This window comes from Microtus oregoni, unplaced genomic scaffold (assembly GCF_018167655.1).
Source record: "Microtus oregoni isolate MIOR12 unplaced genomic scaffold, Mior012 000010F_ref0000083, whole genome shotgun sequence".
Classification (NCBI taxonomy): Eukaryota; Metazoa; Chordata; class Mammalia; order Rodentia; family Cricetidae; genus Microtus; species Microtus oregoni.
In genome coordinates, this window is record NW_024543069.1 from 15,021,267 (window position 1) to 15,044,381 (window position 23,115).

Sequence of the window (23,115 nt, forward strand, 5' to 3'; positions counted from 1 at the left end):
ATTTATTTATTTATTTATTTATTTATTTATTCATTTAAGGGCATGTTGTGCCTATGTGAGTTTTTAGGTTTAAGGACCCTGAGAGGACAGAGCATTAGGGCCCCTGGAAATGGAGTTACGGTCATTTGTGAGCCACTTAGTGTTTGTGGTGGTTTGAATGACAATGAGCTCCATGGGCTCGTGTATTTTGGTTCCTGGCTGATGGACGGTGTGGAAGGATTGAGAGGTGTGGTCTTGTTGGAGGAGATATGCTGCTGAGTGTGGGCTTTGAGTATCCCACACTGGAACCCATCTGTCTATCTGCCTGCTGCCTGTGGATCAGAATGTAAAGCTCTCAGTTACCGCTTCAGCACCAGACCCGCCCACTGCCCAAGATGATCGCAGATGAACACTCTGACACTGTAAACCATACTCGCCCACTTCCCACGATGATGGCGGACGAACACTCTGACACTGTAAACCAGACCCGCCCACTGCCCATGATGATCGCGGATGAAGACTCTGACACTGTAAGCAAGTCCCCAACAAAATGCTCTCCTTCACAAGCTGCCTTGGTCCTGGTGTCTCTTCACAGCGACCAAACAGTGAACACACGAGTGCTAGGAACCTGGCCCAGATCCTTTGTCAGAGCAGTAAATGATCTTCATCACTGAACCGTCTCTTTGGCCTGAAATGGACAGAACTCTAACCTGTCTCCTAGCTAAAATGAGAAATAAAACATTCAGCCAAAGAAAACAGGATAACTAACAAAGAAGTCTAAGGTTCTAGCTACGTGTACAGGAAAATAAACTTTCTGCTTTAGAAAGTAAAGGCATTAGACAATTTAGTTAATTTTTCCATGGCACGAACAATATGCTCTCTCTTCTTTCTCTGTGGTTCAGATACAAGAACACAAGCTCCTGTTTCAAGTGTGATGCTACAAAGACCTGAGAACGCTGCAGGAAGATGACAGACAAGAATGATATTGGTAAACATGCCATGAAAATGCTGCTTTTAACAAACAGCTTGAAAAACAAAGATGCTCTAAATGCAAAAGACCAGGGAAAGAGAAGACAAACATTAACAACAGAAAACACAAACAATAGCAGCAGACTGGATATGTGCAGCCTACTCTCTCCTCGGGGGCAGTGGACTCGGCATGTCCAGTCTGCTCTCTCCCCCGCCAGCAGCCCTCCACACCTGCTGGCCGACTCTAACCAGGCATTTCAGTATACGCATTCCATTTCTCCATCTGCTTCTTCAAAGCATAATGAAAGAAAAAAGCCATTAATTTCACTTCATAAAGCTATTTATTTTGCAAAAGCAAACTTACTAAGGAAAGGTGAAAAAAAACCTAACCAGCAGACAGACATGTGGCTCAATGAGGAAATTTTACGAGTTTAACATTAGCCCTTGAGCTTGCAGCTTAAGGGAATTTTGCTAATAAGACTGATCCTATACTACAGCTTCTTTCAATTACATATTTTTAAAAGAAACACGGAATGACTGCCTTTTTGGCATACCCCTACCTATGACCCCAAACTTCCCCGAACCCTGTTCCTTTTAAAACATTTCTTACACAACCATACCCATTCATATAGTTTCTTTAAACATGGCAAAAAAATTACCGAAAGCATAAGTTAAGCAGAATTCTAAACTAAAAAAGACATTCTTTGCATTCCCTGATGTATATTGTTCCTTATGTCATGTTTTTTCCTCTTCCTTTCTGTGACATGATCTTACTGTATAGCCATGGTTGGCATCAATCTTACAGAGATCCACCTGCCTCTGCTGCCCAAGGGCTAGGATTAAAAGTGTATGCCACACCCAGGACTTGTACCATGATTTCAAGCAAATATTAGCCACAAATTACAGATAAAACAACTTCCTTTAGTTCAAACCTTGTTCAGATGTTTAAGCGTCATCTGGAAAAAAATTAGAAAAATGGCTATTATTTTCAAATGAGTTAATTTATATTTCTTCAGAATTTTGTTTAAATAGCATGTGCAGGAAGATCCTATTAGTGCCACGATCTCAGCACAATAACTGTCACATTTTAAATGATTTGAAGTTTTAAAATAAAAATGACTAAATTAGATCAATTGTGGAATTAAAGCTTATGATTACACGGGTTGCTGTTTGTTCACTCCCAAATATAGGGGTGCTTTTATCAATATGTAATTTAGAATGTATTAGATTATCATTCAAATATCTGTCAGTGGAAGATTAAGAATTCAAAACACTGTTCTGATGGTTACATAAAACAAGTAAAAAGAGTTGACAGTGCTTTTAAATATGAAGTTGTGTTTCATAAAAGAAAAAAATCTATTATGCTAATATAACATGTATTAAAAATATTCCCTATGTTTTGATGAGAAAGTAGAAGAAATGGATAGCTCTGTCAAAGAAAACGTTAAATCTGAAAAAAAAATTGAGGTACAAAACAAAATCAGAAAATCTGGGAAATGCTGAAAAGACCAAACTTACAAATAACTAGAATAGAGGAAGGGGAAGAACCCCTGAACAGAACACCATTAGCACAGGCATTAAGATCAACAAAAAAAAAATATGGGACTTTATGAAACTTAAAAGCTTCTATATGGAAAGGACATCATCATTCCAACAAAGTGACAATCTACAGAAGAAAAGATCCTTACCAATTATACATCCAATAGAGGATTAGTATCTAAACTATATAAAGAACTAAAAACAAACAAAAACACTGAACATCAAGAAAATAGCCCAATTAAAAGTGGGATACAGACCAAGTAGAGACTTCTTAAAAGACAAAACACAAACGACTGAGAAACGTCAAAGGTGTTTTTTAAGATCTTAGCCATTAGAAAAATGAAAATCAAAACTACTTTTGAGATTTCATCTTATACCAATCAGTATGGATAAGATCAATAAAACAACAGCTCATGCTGGTAAGGATGTAGGAATAAGGGAGCACTAACCCATTGCAGGTGGAACTGCAAACTAGTACAGCCAGTACGAAAATCAGCTGTGGTTCCTCAGGAAGCTGGGAACTCATCTACCTCAAGATCAAGCTGTACCACTCCTGGGCACACTTGTGAGGGATTCTTACGTCTTTTGAGGCAGGAAGCTCCACCTTTAATCAGGGCCTTCTTTTAGCAGCCTATATAAAAGGCATGGAAGACACCCTTGTTCTCACTGGCATTAGAGACTACTTCTTCGGGATTCTGGCAGATTCTGAAGACCCGTTGGGACATCCAGTCTTGTGGACTGAACAACTACTGGATTTTTGAACTTCCTGTCGGTAGACAGACATTGTAGCACGGAGGGCAGGCTCTCCAATGGAAGGTAAATACAGTATATTATTTTAGTGGGGAGACTAGAGTGGGAGAACTAAATGGAGATGAGGTTGGAAAGGTTAATAAAGAAAATATGGGGAAGGATGACTAACACTAATGGCCTTTTGCGTGGACATATGGAAACATGCTACTACAGAAACTTCCTAAAATATACACGTATACGAAGGGAACCTAAATGGAGTCCAAATAATACTCTAAACAATACCCCAGCTAGACATCTTATACCACCAGGTAAAACTCCAGTCCAGGAATATGTTACATAATCTTGAGTTGTTGGCCAAAGGTGTTCCATGAAAATCTCCCCCAAAATAAAAACATCATAGGCTATTGCCAAGGTTATTGATTGCTCTCCACAACCTGCTAGTGAGGCCCTCATATGGAAGACAGGACTTACATGTTATTAAACAAAGAGAAATAGAGCTAGTGTCTAACTAGAAGCTTCACTTGTACTGATTAGCATTCATGGCTACCAGAAACAAAAGTGAATTATCAATGTAATTGCAACAGTGACCTGCCTACATGATATACTGGTACAATAGTGCACAAATGTTAAAGGAGTAACCAACCATTTTTAATTGCATTTGAGGCTTACTACATGAGAAGAATTCATACCTGACACTGCTGAAGTGGCCAAGAACCTGAGACTAGATAGGTCATGGGCCTAGGAGAAAACATGGTACAATTATCCTACTAAAGAAACAGCAATAGAATGACAAAAGGCAGACTAAAACACCCATATGTCAGTGCCTTGCTCAGTAATCATAAGAGAAACTTCTTCTTGCAATAAGTAGGGACTAACACAGAGACTCGCAACTGGCTACTGTGCAGAAAGAGGCTTTGGGGCACTCAGTCATAAATGGGATGGCTTCATCAAAGCCCTCCTCTCAAGGCTCAGCGGTCTATGCAGAAGGAGGGTGAAAGATTCTAAGAGCCAGAGGTGATGGATGACTCCAAGCTAACAGTGTCTCCCAGACACAACGGGACTGAGTCAATGCACATGTGATCATGGAGACTATGGTAGCACACGCAAGGCCTACACAGGTTCCAGCTTGACAGGGTCCTAGCACTGAGAGGAAAAAGTGGGCACAGCTCCCAACCCTAACAAGAAACTATCTGCAACTGATATCTGCTGGCAAAGGAAAAATCAGTTTTCTCCAATTGTGTCTCACTGGGTATATTAACCATATATGTGGTCAGGCCCCACACCCAGGAGTAGTTGGGCAAGACAAAACAAACTCAGTGGTATTTTGTAGACTTTTTGTCTCATTTTGCTTGTTTGGGTTCTTTGTTGTTGTTGTTGTTCTTGTTATGCTTGTCTTTTGCTTATTTTGATTTTCATTTCTGTGTTTTGTGTATGCTTCTTGGTTTCATTTGTTTCTAATGAAATTAAAAGAATACACAGTTGTGTAGGTAAAAGGCTGGGATAGTCTCTGGAGGCAGCAATTGGGAGAAGGAAAAAACAGATCAAAATATAATGAATGAAACCCGCCTAAAAGAAAAATTCCCTATGAAAATAAATGTGACTTCTATTAACTTTTATCTCATGTACAAGTCTGTTTTTAACACAAAGTCCATAAGTCTTAAGATTACCTACATAAGTATAGATAAAACAAAAGTATATAATCATTACAAAGTGAACTTTTATTTCCTTTTTTGCTTTTGATTATAAGAGCTAATCCCACACTTAAATATGTATGATCCTTCTTCCTGCCTTCTTGCTATATCTTGTCAACAATTTATGCTAGGGAAGTTTCAATGAATAATTTTCTATGTTTCCATTCTCTGTGCGTTTTTGATCCTTTCCAAGTAGAACAGTAATTCTACAAGACGCCTCCTGTCTGGCTGCAGGTAAAATACATCCCTCCTCTTTGGAGGACAGACAATGACAAAACCGATGAGCAATCACCAGGTGACAAAATGCATGCCCATTAATAAAGAAATGCAATATAAATTCCAGGAAATTATTATTATTCAATGTTGAGTTATAGCCAAGTGACATCTTCCAATGTCATTAACATTCACCTGGATCCAAGAAGAAGCAAATCAAGAAACACCTTTCCTAGGCAGCACTCTAAGCATTTATCTGAATACAAATATTACAGGATTCAGCATAAGTAAGGATGCATGCTGAGAACAGAATATGAAGAGCCAGGAGGCATATTAAAACCAGTGCAAATGATGCAATTCACGGCAGAGAGCCATCTGTAGACATACACGCATTTAGTGTTAATAGAAAACAGGGGTGACAGCAAGAGATATATTGCTTATATTTCTTTTTTCTTGATAGAAATCATTTAAAGTACAAAATATAATGCATGAGCTTGAGTACCTTCCAGGAGGTATATAAACACTTCTAAGTTCCATACAGTGATAAAATAAAAATGAAATGCAGTATGAAAATCTTGGCTTCATGATTCATTTCATGCTTTAATAATATAGCTATAATATGATACAATTCATTGAACAATTGGTAAATAACATGAGCACGCCACTGGGCTGGGTCCTGTAGACAACACAAGGAAAGAGAAAGCCTGTTTCATTCTTAGTAATTCTGACATAATTTAAAAAAAAAAAATTTAGAAAATACTAACTGTGCTGGTCGGGTTTCACAAACTTGACACAACTAGATATGTCTAGAAAGAGTAAAACTTAACTGAAAAAAAAATGCCTCCATAAGATTGGACTATAGCAGGTCTGTAGGGAATATTCTTGATTAATGGTGGACGTGTGAGGGACCAGCCCACTGTGGGTCATTCCTAATGCTATTAAGACAAGATTTATTAACAGAAAGCATGCTGAGTAGTAAGTTCTCTACTGAGATAACTTACTATGAATAAGATGACCTCACGTTTATAGTTCAATTTGGAATGTTTTGAGAGAAAATTGAGGTTCTACTAATAATGATTCTTGAGTAGTAGGCTAAATCTATGATTGAACTACGAAAGGGCTAGCTTTAAGAAGGGTCTGGTGAAGCATGCCCGCACTGGGAAGTAGAAGAAAATCAGAAATTCAACTTTCCTTTACTACATGAGACCCTGCCTCAAAACAAACAAGATTCATGTAAACTAATAACCCGATAGAAACCTGGACAATTTATGTGTGCAGTTAATCAATGTGCATGTGAAAAACTGTTCACCTTCATTAACAAAAAGAAGCTTAAACTAAATACCAGGGCGTAGCACTTTTTTCATGCATAAGAATAAAGAAAGAATATTGATATTTTAAAAAGTGTAAGGATGGCCAGTTGCTAAGTACATGGTCAAACTTAATTAATCATGTCTTCTCAAAGGTTTAATTTTGTTTTAATAAACATCAACATTTTACATTGAAATATTCTTTTGGTATTTTTGTTTCTGAGAATTTATCATATGGGAAAACATGTTCAAAGGAATATAAATATAAATAGAACCTATAAAAACAAACAGAAATAGTATAAATATTGAAAAGAGAAAAGTCAAGTAAATTATTATATATCCCTCAGAAAAACACAGACATAGTAAAAAGCAAGATGGATCTGTATGCATTAATGGGCAAAGATTTTCAGTACATACAATTAAGCAGCGAAGTCACAGAACACACTTCATATATTATTTATTTTAAAATATCTATTAAAAAATACCAAGCTACAAATATAACAGAAAGCTACTTATAACAAAGGTAAAGAAAGGCGCAATAAAGGATACAGGAAAATATACAGTTGGCCTGGAGCTCACAAGTCCTCCCTCAGCTTCCCGACAGCTGGCAATACAAGCATGTACCACCCGGCCACCCAAATCTATTTTCTTTCAGACTAAATAAGAGGCAGAAAGCATATTCCAACCTTTTGTTTTTGGATTCACTGTCAGTTTTGTACTTGTCAAACTCCTGGCTAAGAGACTGCAGTTTTTCCTGAAGTCTCTTTTCTCGCTCTACACTTCCTTGATAAAATTTCATTTCTTCTTCCACTGCTTTCAGTTTTTCTTCCATAGCCTTAAATTCATGAAGAATTAGGTAGCTGACGCCACAGTATTTACAAACTGTTTCTTCAGGAGACATCTAGGAAACAGAACATATATTTATTGAAATGTTATGTTTTTAATTATGAAAAATAAAGCTCAACCAAAGATGTTATGCAACTATGCTGGTGAGACAAACCTGCTATGTATCAACCATGCTGGTGAGACAAAGTAAATACATAGCCTGCTATGCTGCTGGAACAGTCATCATGACAATTTCTAAAACCAACACGAATCTTGGAAAGAGAAAAGATTTTCTCAAAGAAATGATCTCTCTGTGGTATCAGTATAAGAAATATTTACTCTTCAAATATCTTTTACAAAACAAAACTAAAAATGCTAAAAAAAAAATCCTTACAACTTTAGTTCTGAGATGAGTTTTCTATCATGTCAGAAGGAACCCATGGCCTTTAGCATCCAACTACACTATGACCCTTTAGATCAGTGGTTTGCAACCTGTGGGTCATGAACCCTTTGGGGTCAAATGACCCATTCACGGGGTTACATATCAGATATTTACATTACAATTCATAACAGTACCAAAATTACACTTATGAACTAGCAATAATGCTATGGGTGGGATCACCACAACATGGAAGAACTGTATTAAAGGCTCACAGCATTGGAAAGGTTCAAAACACTCCTCCAGAAGTCTCTGACTTACTAAGATTTTATTCTATTCATTTATAAAATATGGCACTGAACCCAATGAACTCTATTCTCTTACTCGACTTCAATATTTTAGGATTTTTTATAGAATTTAACATTCTGTCCAAAGTTACAATAGAAAATGCATTTTAAACTCATTCTCTTCTTTGTTATACTTATTCCATAGATTAAAACTGAGACTCCTGAAGTTTCAAAGCCAAATAAAAGGAGAGGATATTAAAATTAAATCCAATTCTTTTGAAGAACCAATACTTACATATTTGGCACCATATCATATTTATCTACCATGGGTATATGAGTTCTTGTGTTCTTCAAATAAAGTGTGTGTGAAGCTCTGGTCAATACAAGGACAGTGAAAAAGCAAGCCAGGAAAAGGACCTTACTTTTTTTATCTGTCTTAAGAACAAATAGTCCTTGGGTGGCCTATGTTTGATTTGTTTTTCATAAAGGTAAGAGAGCTCCAGGGCACCAAAATAAAATCAATTCTTAGATTACTCAATAAGGACTCTTTTAAAAAACACACTGTCTCATCATAGGTTGGAAACTAATAACTAGCCCCAAATGGCCTCCAACCCACTACCTTCTACCTTATTGTCTCCAATACGGGAAATACAGGCAACACATCACATCTGGTCTTCTGGTTAAAGTGTTTCTTCCTAATGCAACCTCCCTTGAGATAGTAGAAAGTGTCCCTGTCACTATGTTATGGCACAAGGATGCAGAAAGTGTCCCTGTCACTATGTTATAGCACAAGGATGCAGAAAGTATTCTTATAACTATGTTATAGCATGAGGATGCAGAAAGTGTCCCTGTAACTATGTTATGGCACAGGATGCAGAAAGTGTCCCTGTCATTATGTTATAGCACAAGGATGCAGAAAGTGTCCCTGTAACTATGTTATAGCACAAGAACCAGTTCCTGTAAATTGTTCTCTGACATCTGTACATGTGCCATACATACACATGAAATAAGTACAATAAAGAAAATTTTTAAATGAAATAGCAAGGCTCATATGCTGTCTTAATAAGTGTAAAATTAGTCCAAGGGTTATAGCCTTCACTCATGTGCCCTTAGTTCGGTTATGGCAGTGTAGGCCTTTAATCCAGCACTCAGGAGGTACAAGGGGTGGATTTCCAACAGTTCAACCCAGCCTGGTTCACATAATGAGCTCCCAGGTGAGATAGGGCTATACACTATAAACCTGTCTCACAAAAAAATAACTAACCCTTATAAGCCATACTTTAATAAATTACTCTAAAGTCTTGTCTGGAATTAAAATGAGATTTACTTGTCATTCAGTAGCATTTCATACATGGAACAGCATTTGCATATTATCCTCTCTAGCAGGCATCAAGATAATAAGAGTGACTCCCCAACCCCATTCAGAATACTGCCAGCCCGGGAAGCTCGTCTATCCAAGTCAAGAAACCTGAACTCATTCGAATAAGTGGTGTTTCCTAAGAGTCCCTTCTCTCGTCAGCTGGAAGAGTCTATTGTGTACTATATGGCCTTTTATCCCTAAACTTTGTCTCTTCAGTCAGTCTTTTTCCTACTCCTGGAAAGAGTCCTATCCTTATTCTAAAGAGAATCCTTGGCAATTAAAGTAGACTTGCAGCTGGATGTAGGAAACAGACTATATAAACTTCACATTGACAGGTATTAAAACAGATACATTCATCCTAACAATCAAGGGATGAAAACTAAAATAAGTAAAGCAATGCATTTTAGAGGTTTTCTAAATGTTCATCAAAGAAAAACACAATAGTTATCATGATATGGAAACAAAACAATAAAATAATAGGCCCCAAAAAATGGTCTCCAGGTTTGGCCAGCATAACCTCAATCCTTGAATTATCTCTAAGACAAACATGGCATATGGATCTTCAGCACTGTTCAACTATAAACAGTTTTCTATAAGCAAAACTGTAACAGAAAGGATATAAGCATTTTCAAATTCTTAGTGTCTGATGGACTAATTGCCTGGGACATTTTCTGAAGCTTGAGAAGTTATGAAATACTGTAATTATGGATCCAAATGAAGCAAGTAAAAGTTATCTGTTTGTTGTGAATTATAATTTGTGCTTCCTCCTTCCAACTCAGTGTTCTATCGTTTCGTTCTCAGAGTAACATAATAACATGCTGCCATTCCTGACAACAGGGCCGTTGTTAACAGGAAGTTCCTGCCTCTGCTGCTGGAGAAAGCATTAACAAGAGGAATATATAGAACAAATGCAGACCCACTTAAAAATGCAGTGTTTGGACTCTTAAAATTATAGTTACTGAGTATAAAAATCATGACAACTTTTAAAAATTAAATTAGGCTTCAAACCTTTGTCAGCATTCCTGAGCATACGTAACTACAAAAAGCATCTAACAGCCTCCTGCTGCCCACTGAGGCTCCAAAGCTTGGCCTCCTTTTTCTTTTTTTAAATCTACCACACATCCATTGCCCTTTTTTGTTTTTGCTTATATAAGGAAAAGAAACAAGCTTTAGACAAAGGTAAGAGTGACAATATAAAGCGTTAACACTTTCAGGATATTTCGCATGTAAAAATGCCTTCCCAGGTGCCTGCTGCAGAGCATCAAGATCTGAGTGTGGCTCCCAGCACCCACATGGCAGCCAGGGAGAGCCGGCTCCTGGAAGCTGCCCTCTGACCTCCACGTGCACACCTGCCATGGCAAGTGCAAGAACACATACGCATGATAAATAAACTAAATGTTATTGTTAAAGTTAATGCCTTTACCCAAAACAAGGAGTGATTAGTAAGTTTTAGCCAAAACTGGCAGAAAATAATTTGGAGAAAAGACAGTGAACCTTTGCAACCACTAGCTAGACAAATCAGCTGGCCATCTCCTAAGTCCATCAGATCATTCCTCTTTATTAAGTCAACTTTAGAGCTAATTTCGTATAACAGCTATAAAAGGAACCCACAGCTTCATTATACTTAACACAAAAAGCCTGAGCGCTTGTACCTTACATTGGAAGAAAACAAAGACGTCCATTCTCATTGCCCTTATTCAGTACAATGCTGGAAGGACTAGCAGACCAGTAAGGGAGAAGGATGAAATAAAAGGCACACATACTAGAAGGAAGAAACGAAACTGTGTTTGTGATAAGTTCTGTCTAAGGTTTTTATTGCTGTGAAAAGATACCATGACCATGGCAAGTCTTATAAAGGAAAACATTTAATTGGAGCTGGCTTATGGTTCAGAGGTTTAGTCCATTATCATCATGGCAGAAGCATGGTAGCATGCAGGCAGATGTGGTTCTGGAGAAGGAGCTGAGAGCTCTATATTTTGCAGGCAACAGGCAGCAGGGAGACACTGTGTCATTGGGAGGGCATGGCTTGAACATATAGGAGACTTCAAAGCCCGCCTCCACAGTGTGTAACGGCATAAACGAATGCAGACAGATTGTAAAACTATATAGACAGCTTTAATGGCGAAATAGACTTACAGAACCACCAGGAAAAGCAGAAGAAGCGAGCACGCTTGCCAAATTTATAGGCCAACATTAGCCCGAGGCGAACATGCCCCCTAAGGGGCGGGACTTATCCCTACATCTCCCCTTTTTGTCTAAATAAGACAGAACTAAACCAAATACAACTATATACGATAACAACAAATAATAAATATAACAAACAATATTGAGAACAAAAGCTTTGCTAAACATTCTATCTCAAGGAGTCCAAATAATGTAGAGAGTAACTACAATTATATAATCTTCAACTCCGTCAAAGATCTGAGAAGGGAATAAACACTACTCAACAAACGAGATATATCCAAAATGTGCAACAATTGACAGAGACAACTGACTACCTGGGCAATCACCCAAAGTCTCGTTTGCAACGTTGAGTCAACCAATTTTGGCTAAGGCCTAACATAACTGACATACCATTATTAAAGGCAAGGAACTTTTCAAAACTATCTTACCCTGTCTTGGCAGGATATGACAGTCCTGTTTTATCCATTGATGCACGCTCTGTATCTCTGTCAGTGGTTGAGGTATGGGCATTTCTTTGCCCAAAGGCCAGTTCTGCCAAATAGAAAGGCTCCAGATGGAGTGTCTTTGGTGCTCAACATTCTCTCGGGAATAGAGCGGTGTTGCCAGGAGCAATTGTGTCTCACTATCACGAAACTCTGAGTTAGATTAAAGGCCATTTTCTACAGCTCTTTGAAGAGGTCGAAGATTATCTATCTATACTGAGTATAATCTCTATATATCTAGAGAACCTGATTAGTCTAATTATAAATGACAAACTTAGATGACTATGTATCTATATAATTCTCAATATCTATCTAACTTAAAGACTAAGACAATAAACAACTGTGTAACAATGAGAATAATGACCTCCAAATATAAACACTGTACAAATATACATTGCAATATGGCAAATATATATCAATACACAAGCATTATATAAGTATCTTAATCAGAGGTAGAAATGTACACTGCACTATGGTAAATATATACAATATATATATCAATACAATATATGTCAATACATAAAAATGTTTTAAACAGACATAGAAACATGCATGCATACAATAGTCAATATAATTTAACTTTGTATCAATATACAAGAATCGATACCAATATATTTGTCTAAAAGCAGTAACTACCATACAACATTGGATTTATATTGCAAAAACAAAACCATGTGTTCATGTAAATGTCTTGTATGTGTTAGCCAAAAACTGGGAACACTACATACACAATTCAACAGGTGAGCGAACAAATGAACTGGTGCATTCACAGCATAGATCATTATCCAGTAATAAAACTGCAGAAATTTGTTGGGTAATGGTGATGCACACTTTTAATCCCAGCACTAGGGAGCAAGTGACTTCCTCACCAGCCTGAGCAAGGTCTAAGACAGCTAGGACTATAAAGAGAAACCCTGTCTCAAAAACAAGCAAACAAAACAAACAAATGAAAAATGAAAAACTCTTGATACAACTACCTGAAATAAATTCTGAAATAATGCCTAAAAAATAATAATATCCAAAATGTTGTACAGTATGTGATTTCTATTTATATAGCATTCTTGAAATAACAAAATGTTGATGGTCAAATCAACAGTTATCAGGAATCATAGCATGGAAGGAGGAAAGGAAAATGGGAAAGTTAAGGTGAATATAGTTTTTAAAATGCAATGTGAGGAATCACAGCTCTAATTTTGATTGCATCAACTGTTAATCTCCTGGTTATGATATCATACTTTAGTCTGCCAAATGTTACCCCATGAAATGGCTCCATAATACTTCTTAAAATTGCATATAACTATAATTTTAAAATAATAAAAATAAATAAATCTAATTAAATCAAATTAGAACACTAGCTCAATATAAAGACATTTTGTTGAGCAATAAATAAATAAATATATTGGACTCACGCTGTAAAAATTACACATGTCACATTATAACTACCTGCTGGGTACCAGGTCAATTTAAGAGACAAGCCCCGTCCACCTCCAACCCTCCCCTTCCATAGAGGCAAATGGATCTCCCACCTCCTCCAACCTCTTTTTGTCTCTCTTCTGAAAAGGTAACTACTATCTCTCCCTCTCTCTACCCTTCCTCTCTCTACCCTCCCTCTCTCTTTCTCTCTTCATTCCCTTCCTCCCCTTTCCCCCTTCACTTTCCCCTCCATAACCCCTAAATAAACTCTATATCCAATCTCTCTCTGCATGGTGTATCTGTCTATCTCTCACCTGCCAAGGGGACCCACAGGGGACTCACTGAGGCCTCCGGTCACCCACAGCCTTGTGGGACCAGCCTTCTCTCCCCTCCCCCGCTTATATCTCTGAAAAAGAATAACACTACCTATACATGGCGGCAAAGCCTTTTTCCTCCAATACTTCTCTATTGGAAAACTCTATAACCTTCTTTAGCCAGTCAGTTAAAGAATTTTTTTTTACCACAAATAGAAAAATGAAGATTTTTTTCAAGATAGAATGTTTTTAAAATAGTTTTACTAATGAATTACTTTGGATTACAGCATTAATTAAATAGTGTTCCCATAAATTATACAGCTTTCTGTCATAAGGTGTCAAAACTACAAGAGCTTTAAAACACCACACACACACACACACATACACACACTACTTTCCAAAATACTACATCTAACATTTCTAAGACCACTTTCTTTTATTCTCTGCTCTAACTCAGTACAAAATTTGAACCTAGCTGCAGTGGCCCAAAATGACCTGAAAATTAAGTTTATTTTCTCTGGCAATGACAACCTGTGCTTGGAAATATAAAACTGTTATTCTGAATAAATTTCAAAGTTCCAAAGTACTAAAATTGCTTTGCTGAAACAGGACAAGATGAGCTGTCAGTGCCGGGGAAAGGACTGTTACCCTGAAAGAACAGCCTGCTCTCCAGCCCTCGCCAGCTCTGCACCCTGCACCGGCCACTTCTGCTTTGCCAGATAAACCACCCTCATCTCTTTGCTTTATGTCTTGTGATAATAAAGACCTCCTGAAGGAGGTCTAAAACCTTGTAACATCTTCATTTTTGCCACCATTTTAAAAACAAGGGATTAGGTTTTCTCTTTGTGAACTAATTTTACTCTGTTGCTTTTGACTTACTTATATCCAAAAAAGGGGGGGGGGCAAAAGAATTTATTTTTTTCTAACAAGAGGACACAGTAAGTCTATAAAATGAGCCGACACTCACAAGAGGAGGAGATATACATTATTACTTTACTGATCCCTAAGTGCCGTTTTCAATTTAAACTGTAAGAGTAAAAAATAATGCAGAAATGAGCCGGGCAGTGGTGGCACACACCTTTAACCCCAGCACTCGGGAGGCAGAGGCAGGCGATCTCTGTGAGTTTGAGGCCAGCCTGGTTTAGAAGAGCTAGTTCCAGGACAGGCTCCAAAGCTACAGAGAAACCCTGTCTTGAAAAACCAAAAAAAAAAAAAAAAAAGAAAAAAAAAGAAAAAAGAAAAAAGAAAGAAAGAAAGAAAACAGAAATTACTGCAGTCTACTAAAGGACAGTGGATGAAGCTTCTAGCAACACTACTGACTACCTGAGGTCAGAGACAGGTAGGAATTACCTCAGCCCAGGGGAAGAAGAGATTCAGGGATGGTGTGGGAGGTATGCGGAGAAAAGACACATGCGGCCTCTCGTACACTTTCTGTCACTTACGGAGATGGAAGTCTGAGAAGTGCCCTGTGTGCGGCCAGAAACTACGATAAAAAGGAACCTGGAAATGAGAGTCAAGGATTATCTTATTCCTCCTTCCTTAGGAATCCCTGGGAGGAGACCAACAAAAGCAGGCAACAGACTCCAAATCCGGCTTATCAGCATCCTCATTCTTCTCCATCCTCTCCTCTGAGAGCCATCTCTCTCACCTCCTTTTCATTCCCTCCAAGTGTCCCTTCCCCAGTACTGCTCACTTTGCTATTAATGGCACAGCCAAGCACAGCCATGTTCTCATCCTAAGGCACTGAACGTCCATTATCATATCACAGCACAAGTACAGAGAGAGAAGAAAGGCTCTTTCGCCTCTCCTCTCTGGTTTCTGCCCTAGCCCTCCTTGCCTATACACAGAAAAAGAAAATAAAGAAAACACAGCAGGGGCTTCTTTAAGAAGAAGAACCAGCCTATAAAGTAATACAAAAAGTTAAGAGACAAGAAAGAATGGGGAGGGGGCTTTGAAAGACATCTCTGTCACTGCACTCTGATTCATCCACCTCAAGTCTTTTCTCCTCTAAAGAAAAAGAAAGGAAAAGTGAAGCACATTTTCTAGGGCATTATGAAAAAGTCCCCTTTTCTCCATCATAAGAATGAATTGATTCTGATTTGAATTATTACTATTATCACTACAAACTATATATGATAATTATCCTTAACTGAAGTGCTTATGAACTCAAGTGGCTCAAATTATGCATCTTCTCAGACTGTGGATTGTATGCACATATAAAATGAGATCTCTGAACTAAGACCCAAGTCTACACACAAGTTCCACTCATGCCTTACCTCTGTTAAATACCTCGCCTAAATATGATACATCTCAGTAAGTGCATGCATGAAACAGAAATTCATAATGTAAAATTTACATTTGTAAGATAATATAAGTATTTGACAATTTCCAGCTCTTGAAGCATTTTGCATTTCAGACCAGGGATGCCTAATATGCATATTTTTATATTTAACATGATTCTGTATAGAGTGATACATACAAACTGGCAATATAGAATACTGCCTGATCATTAGGTAACTAAATAAATATGGACAATGCAGATAACACTTAAGGGGAAAGTTTTGGAAAAGAAAAGCTTACTTTTGAAGATTTTGGGGGATGTCCACATACATTATAGTCAAACCACCAGAAAAGCACGTGACATTAATGGGTATAAAGGTGTTATTTACATAAGTATATCTAACTTAGATCCTGAAAAAAGCACAAAGCTATATTTTACCTTCCGAACACTGGGCAGGACAAGGCTCTAACTAGTATACTTGTCCTTGGCTTAGACAGCTGAGTCTCTCCTGCTGTCCCCCCTTCTCTACATTGACATGATAGTACCTGCCATACTTTAACTACCTCAAACATGACAAGAGCATCCCACCACTCAAAGTCTGTAGAAACACTCAGCTTTCAGGAACCAACTCTAGGTCCACATCTTCTGCACAAGACTCCACCTTGATGATCTCCAGCATCCAGGGATTCCAGTCGTCAACTCTCCACTCTCACAAGGATAACCTACAGGAATCCGCTCTCTCTTTCCATCATGGGTCCCAGGGATCCAACAGAGATCATCAAGCTTGGCAGTAGGTGCCTATCCCAGATGAACCACCTCTCTGGCCTCCTGGGCACTGTCTTACATGGGACTTAGATTTTAACATTGTCTTGTAGATTTTCTTTCTACTGTATTCCTTTCTACTGTTTCTTCATTCTTTCTGACAAGAGATTAGGGTCTGAAATATGAGCTTTTGCTTTTAGGCTGTTTTGTTTTACAGTTTCTTTTCATCTCTCACTCAAGATATTTCATGCACGGAACACAGCTCAAGTGAGAAGATACTGCATTTGTTCAAACCCATAGAAGCACCATTTCTGAAGCAGCAGCATAACTGAGCATCATATGTGCTTAGCATCTAACAGTTAACTTCACAGGTAAAGAGAATCACATGCAGTGATTGAAAGGATCTCTTCTGGTAACTGCACTTCCTTTAAAGTTTCCATAAATAGGGAAGGTGGGCAGCAAGAAGAGCAGCAGGTCCAATGGATGCTGTGATTAATGTTAACAGGCCATCCACAGCAGCACGAACACTGGCAAAAGCCAATCTGCATCTGAGCATGGTTTTCAATGAGAGTGACAAATTACTAGTTAATGAAGAGCTGACTGTAAGCTGGGGGTATTGCAGACATGCTTGAGGTCCTACATTCGATTCTGAGTAGGATAAGGGTGGGAGAGTTGTTGCTAGATTTGCTAAAAGAAGTTGTCTGTATCAATAGGTACAGCTAAGGCATAAGGTTGTAACCCACAATTCATGTCAATAGTTTTTGAAGAGGTGTTTTTTAATTATTATATTAACAATGTATGGATTTAAAACTAATTACAGAAGAAATGCCTGTGCCTGAGAACAGATGTAAAGTAATAAAGATAAGGATTGGATAAAAACCAAGAATTACTTGTTAACTAGACTACATGAATTTTAAACAGGAAATCAAAGCTGGTAAGCTAGGTCAGCAAATACAGATACCCATTGCCAAGCTTGACAACCCAAGTTTGATTATCAGGACCCGATGATAGAAGAGACCCAACTCCCAAAAGTCAGCCTCTGACCTCCACATGCTATGCTTTATACACACACTTTTTAAAATGTGAAATTGAGACAAACGGGGAAATTTACCTCTCCTTGGGGTGTTATACAGGCATTGAGTATTACTATTAAAGTACAATCAGGATCACTACCAGCATAAATGGTAAGTTATTTAAAAACTCATGTTTCCTTATAAATAAGCAGAGATGTTGGGGTGTGGCCATTTGATTCTCTAGATGCAGCTGCTGGGCTTTCCCATGCTGCCCTGGCTACCTTGAGTTAAAAGGGCTGTTGGCTAAGGCCAGCATCTGCCATTCCGAACACTTCGGAGAGGTCCTGAACAAATGACACAATCATCACAGATGCCTGCTCTGGCTCCTGAAGATGCAGGCACAGCCAAAACTGTTGCAAACCATTTGTATCAGAGTTTCTGCTAGCGTGGGCCTAAGAAAGCTCTAGATGACTCTGCTACTATTTCTACCTAGGCCAGAGAGGGGGAGTGCTTTCCATGGGGGCCTAGCAAAGTGACAGTTACAGACAGGCACAAAGGGGACATTGTCTTGTCTGCATGAGAGGCTGGCTGTGGTTCCAGCAAACACCTTTTCTCTGGCTATATAAATTGGCTGTGTGCTCACTTGGGGAGTTGGACAGGAGACACCCTTCTGTGTTTCCTCCCTCGTTTTGCAGCACTGGGCACAAGAAACGGCTTCTTCCCAGTGGTGTCTCCTCGCCCACATTTGGTAGCACAGGCTGAGCTGGGAACAAGAGCAGCGTCAATGGATCAGCTGCGGTGGTCATGGCTGAGCAGCCAGAAGCAGCAGGGCAGCCATCTGCTGAACAGCTGACGCTCTGCAGAGCTGACGCACAGCTAGGGGTCAACAGTCCAAGCTGGAAAAGCAGCAAAGTGGCAGCTGCAAAAGAGGTGGAGCCACTGAGCTGTGCATGTGACCACAACAGCAGCCAAGAGATGGGCGGCAACTGCCTCCCACGTGGACCCTGGCAACTAAGACAGCGGCCATAACAACAAGAAGCTACTGAACATCTAGGCCAGGGCAAGAACGAGAGGAACGGTGGGAGCACAGAGAGGACAAGAAGCTGGAGCTGAAGAATCAGAGAATTGCAGGCCCTGGTTAATAGAAGAGGTTCAGAATTGTCTTTAGGGCCAGGTGTCTTCAATAGTTCCCAGACCTTAGGTCTTTGGAATCCCAGCTTCCTAAGCCCACACAAGAGGGAAATACCTGTAAAGGGTCTTGCTACTCCACCCTTGTACAGGAACTCTCACACTTCCGAAGCCACGGCTGCTGCCACTCAAGGCCTCCTGAGAGGAGGCTACCGCCCAGAGCTACCTGCTTTTGTTCCAGCTGTCCTGTTACCAACTGCCAAGGGATAAATCCTGAAAAAGTTTTCCCTTGCCTACCCACAATTTCCATCTGCAAAGGACAAAACCAATCGGTAACTGATCAAAATAGTATCTAAACACCAGTGTGGTGGTGCTCACCTTTAACCCCAGCACTTAGGAGGCAAAGGAAGGCAGATCTCTGTGAATTCCAGGCCTGCGTGGTCTATGTAGTGAATTCCAAACCAGCCAAGGCTACACAATTAAATTTTGTCTAAGACAAAACAAAGCAGCAGCTGGTATACAGTGAACCGTGAGAATTAATTTAGGTGAAAATGCATTATGTAAAAATATCACAAAAGTTACAAACATGAGCATTTCTGGGATTTGACTTCACTAGGACTCTAAAACTAGCAGTTAAAATACCACAGTGGAATTGCATATTTGTCTTCCTACATAGTCTTTGCAGGGAACGTCTACAGTGTGGTTATTCCTTCTCCCATCACGAATTAATCATCAATTCTGTCGTTTTCCAAATTCACTCCCCTATACTTTAGAATGATCTAACAGCTAAAATACTCCTAATATTAGATGCTTATAATGCAAAGTCATACCTTTTGGATTTCTTCTGGTAACGCGTGCATGGGAATGTGACGATCCATGATTCCCCGACGTACGGCAGCAAAACACGCTACAAACATGGATGGCAACGGTCAGAATCCAACAATGACAGGAAAACTCCAGTGATTTAAAGATTCTTAATATCTGGAGATGAGCTGGCAATAAGTAGTTTAACAGATGTTTGTTTCATTGGCTCCATGGCAGAAGGTATGAGTTAAGTTTTCATGGTTAGTCCTTAAGCCACACAGGACACTACAGAAATTACTAACTCATCTTTTCTATTTTTCAGAAAGTTATGAAGTTATAACAAAAATAATAGTGGTTTATTAATTATTTGTTTTGCAACAGATTAACTGTAAGATTTTAAACAGACCTATTTCAGTATTCTAAAATAACATTTTATCTGAAAGCTATAGAAAGAAATGTGCCATCAAGTCTTCTTTAAGTTATAAAACACAAAAAATATAGTTACTAAGCTACAATATATAGCCACTGAGCAGAAAAGCCATCAAAGCATCAAAGACCACATGTAGCTGAGATGGACAGATATGCAAATTTATCTAGATTTTAACAGATTTTCATCTTCTAATTCATTATAAAACTCTTTTTATTACTTTCATGAAAACACAGGCAACAGAGGCATTTTCTTCTTTCAGATTTTTCCCAAACAGGACAAAGAATACCCCATCCAGTTTTATGAGTGGAAGATAAATCTATCCGTGGAAAGAGTAAAGGGGCCAGGGAGATGGCAAAATGAGTACAGTCCTTGCCACACTAGGGTGATCCCAGTACCCACAAATGCAGGGCTGGAAGTCTACCTGAAATCCCAGCCGTGGGAGGCAGAGAAAGCTGGGTAGCTAGACTCACTGAACGGACCAGTTCAGAATTCAGGTGGGAGACTCCCATAAGGTGGAGGGTGAAGACACCTGGTCCACACATACATAAACATAAGAGCAGAAAGAGGCCAAGGCCAGGATGGTGGTGCGGAGTGGTGCAGCAGACCCAAGGGACAGAGAGACTCCATGGCAGGATGAAGGTCAAAAGCCCATGACTGATAAGCAGGGGTAATGTCAGAATCAAGAAAGGATGCTGAGCTATCCTTTAGGTGGGAATGGGAAGTTAGAAAAGGCTCCCTAAGGTTCTTTGCCTTAGGTCAGGGCAGGAGAGTGAAGTCAAAAATAATACTGGTATTAGCTGGGCGGTGGTGGTGCTCCCTTTAATCCCAGCACTTGGGAGGCAGAGGTAGGCGGATCTCTGTGAGTTCGAGGCCAGCCTGGTCTACAAGAGCTAGTTCCAGGACAGGCTCCAAAGCTACAGAGAAACCCTGTCTCAAAAAAAAAAAAAAAACAAAACAAACAAAAAAATAATACTGGTGATTTTATTGCAAATTACTCAACCATTGGTGGAAGAGAGATTCCTCAACTCTGTATTGGCCCAAATAACCCTCATTTCGATAAGCTGCTGTTTAAGACCAACAACTAATGAGCTGTCTTCCCACAGACAACACAAACACAAGACAATGTGTATGTTTGGTCATGTTAGCTGAGGTCAACCACGGGAGTAAATTATGTCAACATGGGTCCAAGTGACCAAGTACATAATCTGATGTTTGCCATTCTGTCACAGTCACATGGCAAGAAACCAGAAGGCTCATTATCCTCAGTCATCTTTAGTTAATGGAAATGATCATATCTTCAGGTTTACTAGGAATATTTCCCCCCCAAATTACCCACTAAATCTCCTTTAAAAGTACCATTTACAAAAGTATTAGTGAGCATGGAACTAAACAACAGTATAAATTCAAGTACCAAAGGAATATATTTTAAATAGTGCCTTCACTGTGACTCTATACCAACCTATTACTATACCACCAGAAGTGGTAGGCTACAGCCTCTGAAAAAAAATTAATAATAGCACCCTGGTAAACTAGGGGGCACTCCAAAACATTAGTGGTGGTGGGGAAAGCTGAATGAGTATTTAACTTGACTCTGAAACACATCGCAGAAAATATCCCTAAAATAGTTTAGGGATCCCATTCTTTTCATACAGCCAATATACATTCATTGCATTCGTCCAAAGAGCATTGGTAATTTGTTCTCATACAAAGAGGTCTTTAACACTGTTTGCTATATAGTATGTTATTGTAAAATCCTTGTAAACTGGAGTTGCTAGTTGCTGTTCTGCTAAGCAGCACATGCAGCCGGTTGCAACTAGGAGGTAGACACGGAAATTCCCAAGATGATGACAGAGACACTATTTTCTTTAATGTTCATTTTTGTTATGCCTATATCTTAAGGAAATGGCTTCTAAACCTTTAAGAAAAGCCCATCGGGTCTTTATAAGTATTTGAATACCCAAAAAAGAACAGAGGAAGAATTCAAAGATAATTCAGGGTTTTGTTTTTGTTTTTGTTTTTTGTGGGGTGGGGGTTGCTTTTTGGGCAAGAGAAAACTTGGAGTTTTTAATTTGCCCATCTGTTATTTTGCCTGTTTTACCAAACAAGTTCCTTTGGTCTTTCCCATTTCACATGTGTAAACTGCCCTTGGCAAAAGTACAGTGGTACGTGGCTGCACCTACGTGGGTGTTTGCCAATCTTCCCTGCGACACGCAGGTCACGAGAAAGACGTGTGTTTTTAAAAGTAGGAACGTCCCTGGTGGTTCATTTCCGATTCTTACACCAATGTCATGCCCGGTCATTAAACTCCAGGGTTCTGCTTCCAGGCCCTTCCTCAAGTACCACTCCGGGGACGTGAATCACAGGAGGGCAGGTCAGGGGCAGGAGAGCGGGAGGTCACGTCCCGAGACTGGAAATTAACCGCCTGGCCAGACCGCACTTGCCCCAGGCCTGGCCCAGAGGCCCGCCACCCCCACCTTCACCACCCCGCCGCCCCCGCCGCCCCCACCGTCCCCCGCCGCCCCCGCGGTCCCGCAGCTAGCCTCTGCACCGGAACTGCGTCCTAGCAGGCCTTGTTCGCCACAAGCTGAGGAAGGCGTGACCCTCACCTAGCCTGGGACTCCTCAGGGTGTGAAACGGCTTCCCCGGTCTCCCGGGCGACCGCGCTGCACGTCGGTCTGACGTCAGGGCGCGGTGACGTCACTGCCCACGCCGCCGCCGACGCGGAAGCCGAGCATTGCATCACTAGCCGCCGAGACGCGCGCGAGGCGGAAGCTGGCGCGGGTGGTGGGGGTCGGCGGAGAGGGCGGATTGACGTGACCGTCGTGTGACGGGCTGGAATGGGGCTGTGGAGCTCACGGGGACAGCAGGCGGCCGAGGCTGATGAGGAAGCGGGCGGTGAAGGAAGTGGGGGCGGGAGGGGGGGGTCCTGTGTACAGCAGGGTCAGTCATTGCTCTCGAAAGGAAGGGAAAGATGATTATAGTTGGCATCATAGGCAGGGGAGCGC

General features: G+C 39.9%; 1 protein-coding gene across 1 annotated transcript in view; it reads right to left on the reverse strand.

Annotated features, from left to right (window-relative positions):
- Lekr1 (leucine, glutamate and lysine rich 1) overlaps window positions 1-22,800 on the reverse strand; it is a 130,180-nt gene extending 107,380 nt beyond the window's left edge. The window contains exons 1-3 of the mRNA XM_041659237.1: window positions 22,717-22,800; window positions 19,707-19,783; window positions 7,135-7,349 (exon numbers count right to left, since the gene is read on the reverse strand). Coding sequence (XP_041515171.1) covers window positions 7,135-7,349; window positions 19,707-19,754 — 263 coding nt within the window. The 5' untranslated portion in view covers window positions 19,755-19,783; window positions 22,717-22,800. The remainder of the gene's footprint in view (window positions 1-7,134; window positions 7,350-19,706; window positions 19,784-22,716) is intronic.
- Between the last annotated feature and the right edge of the window lie 315 nt (window positions 22,801-23,115).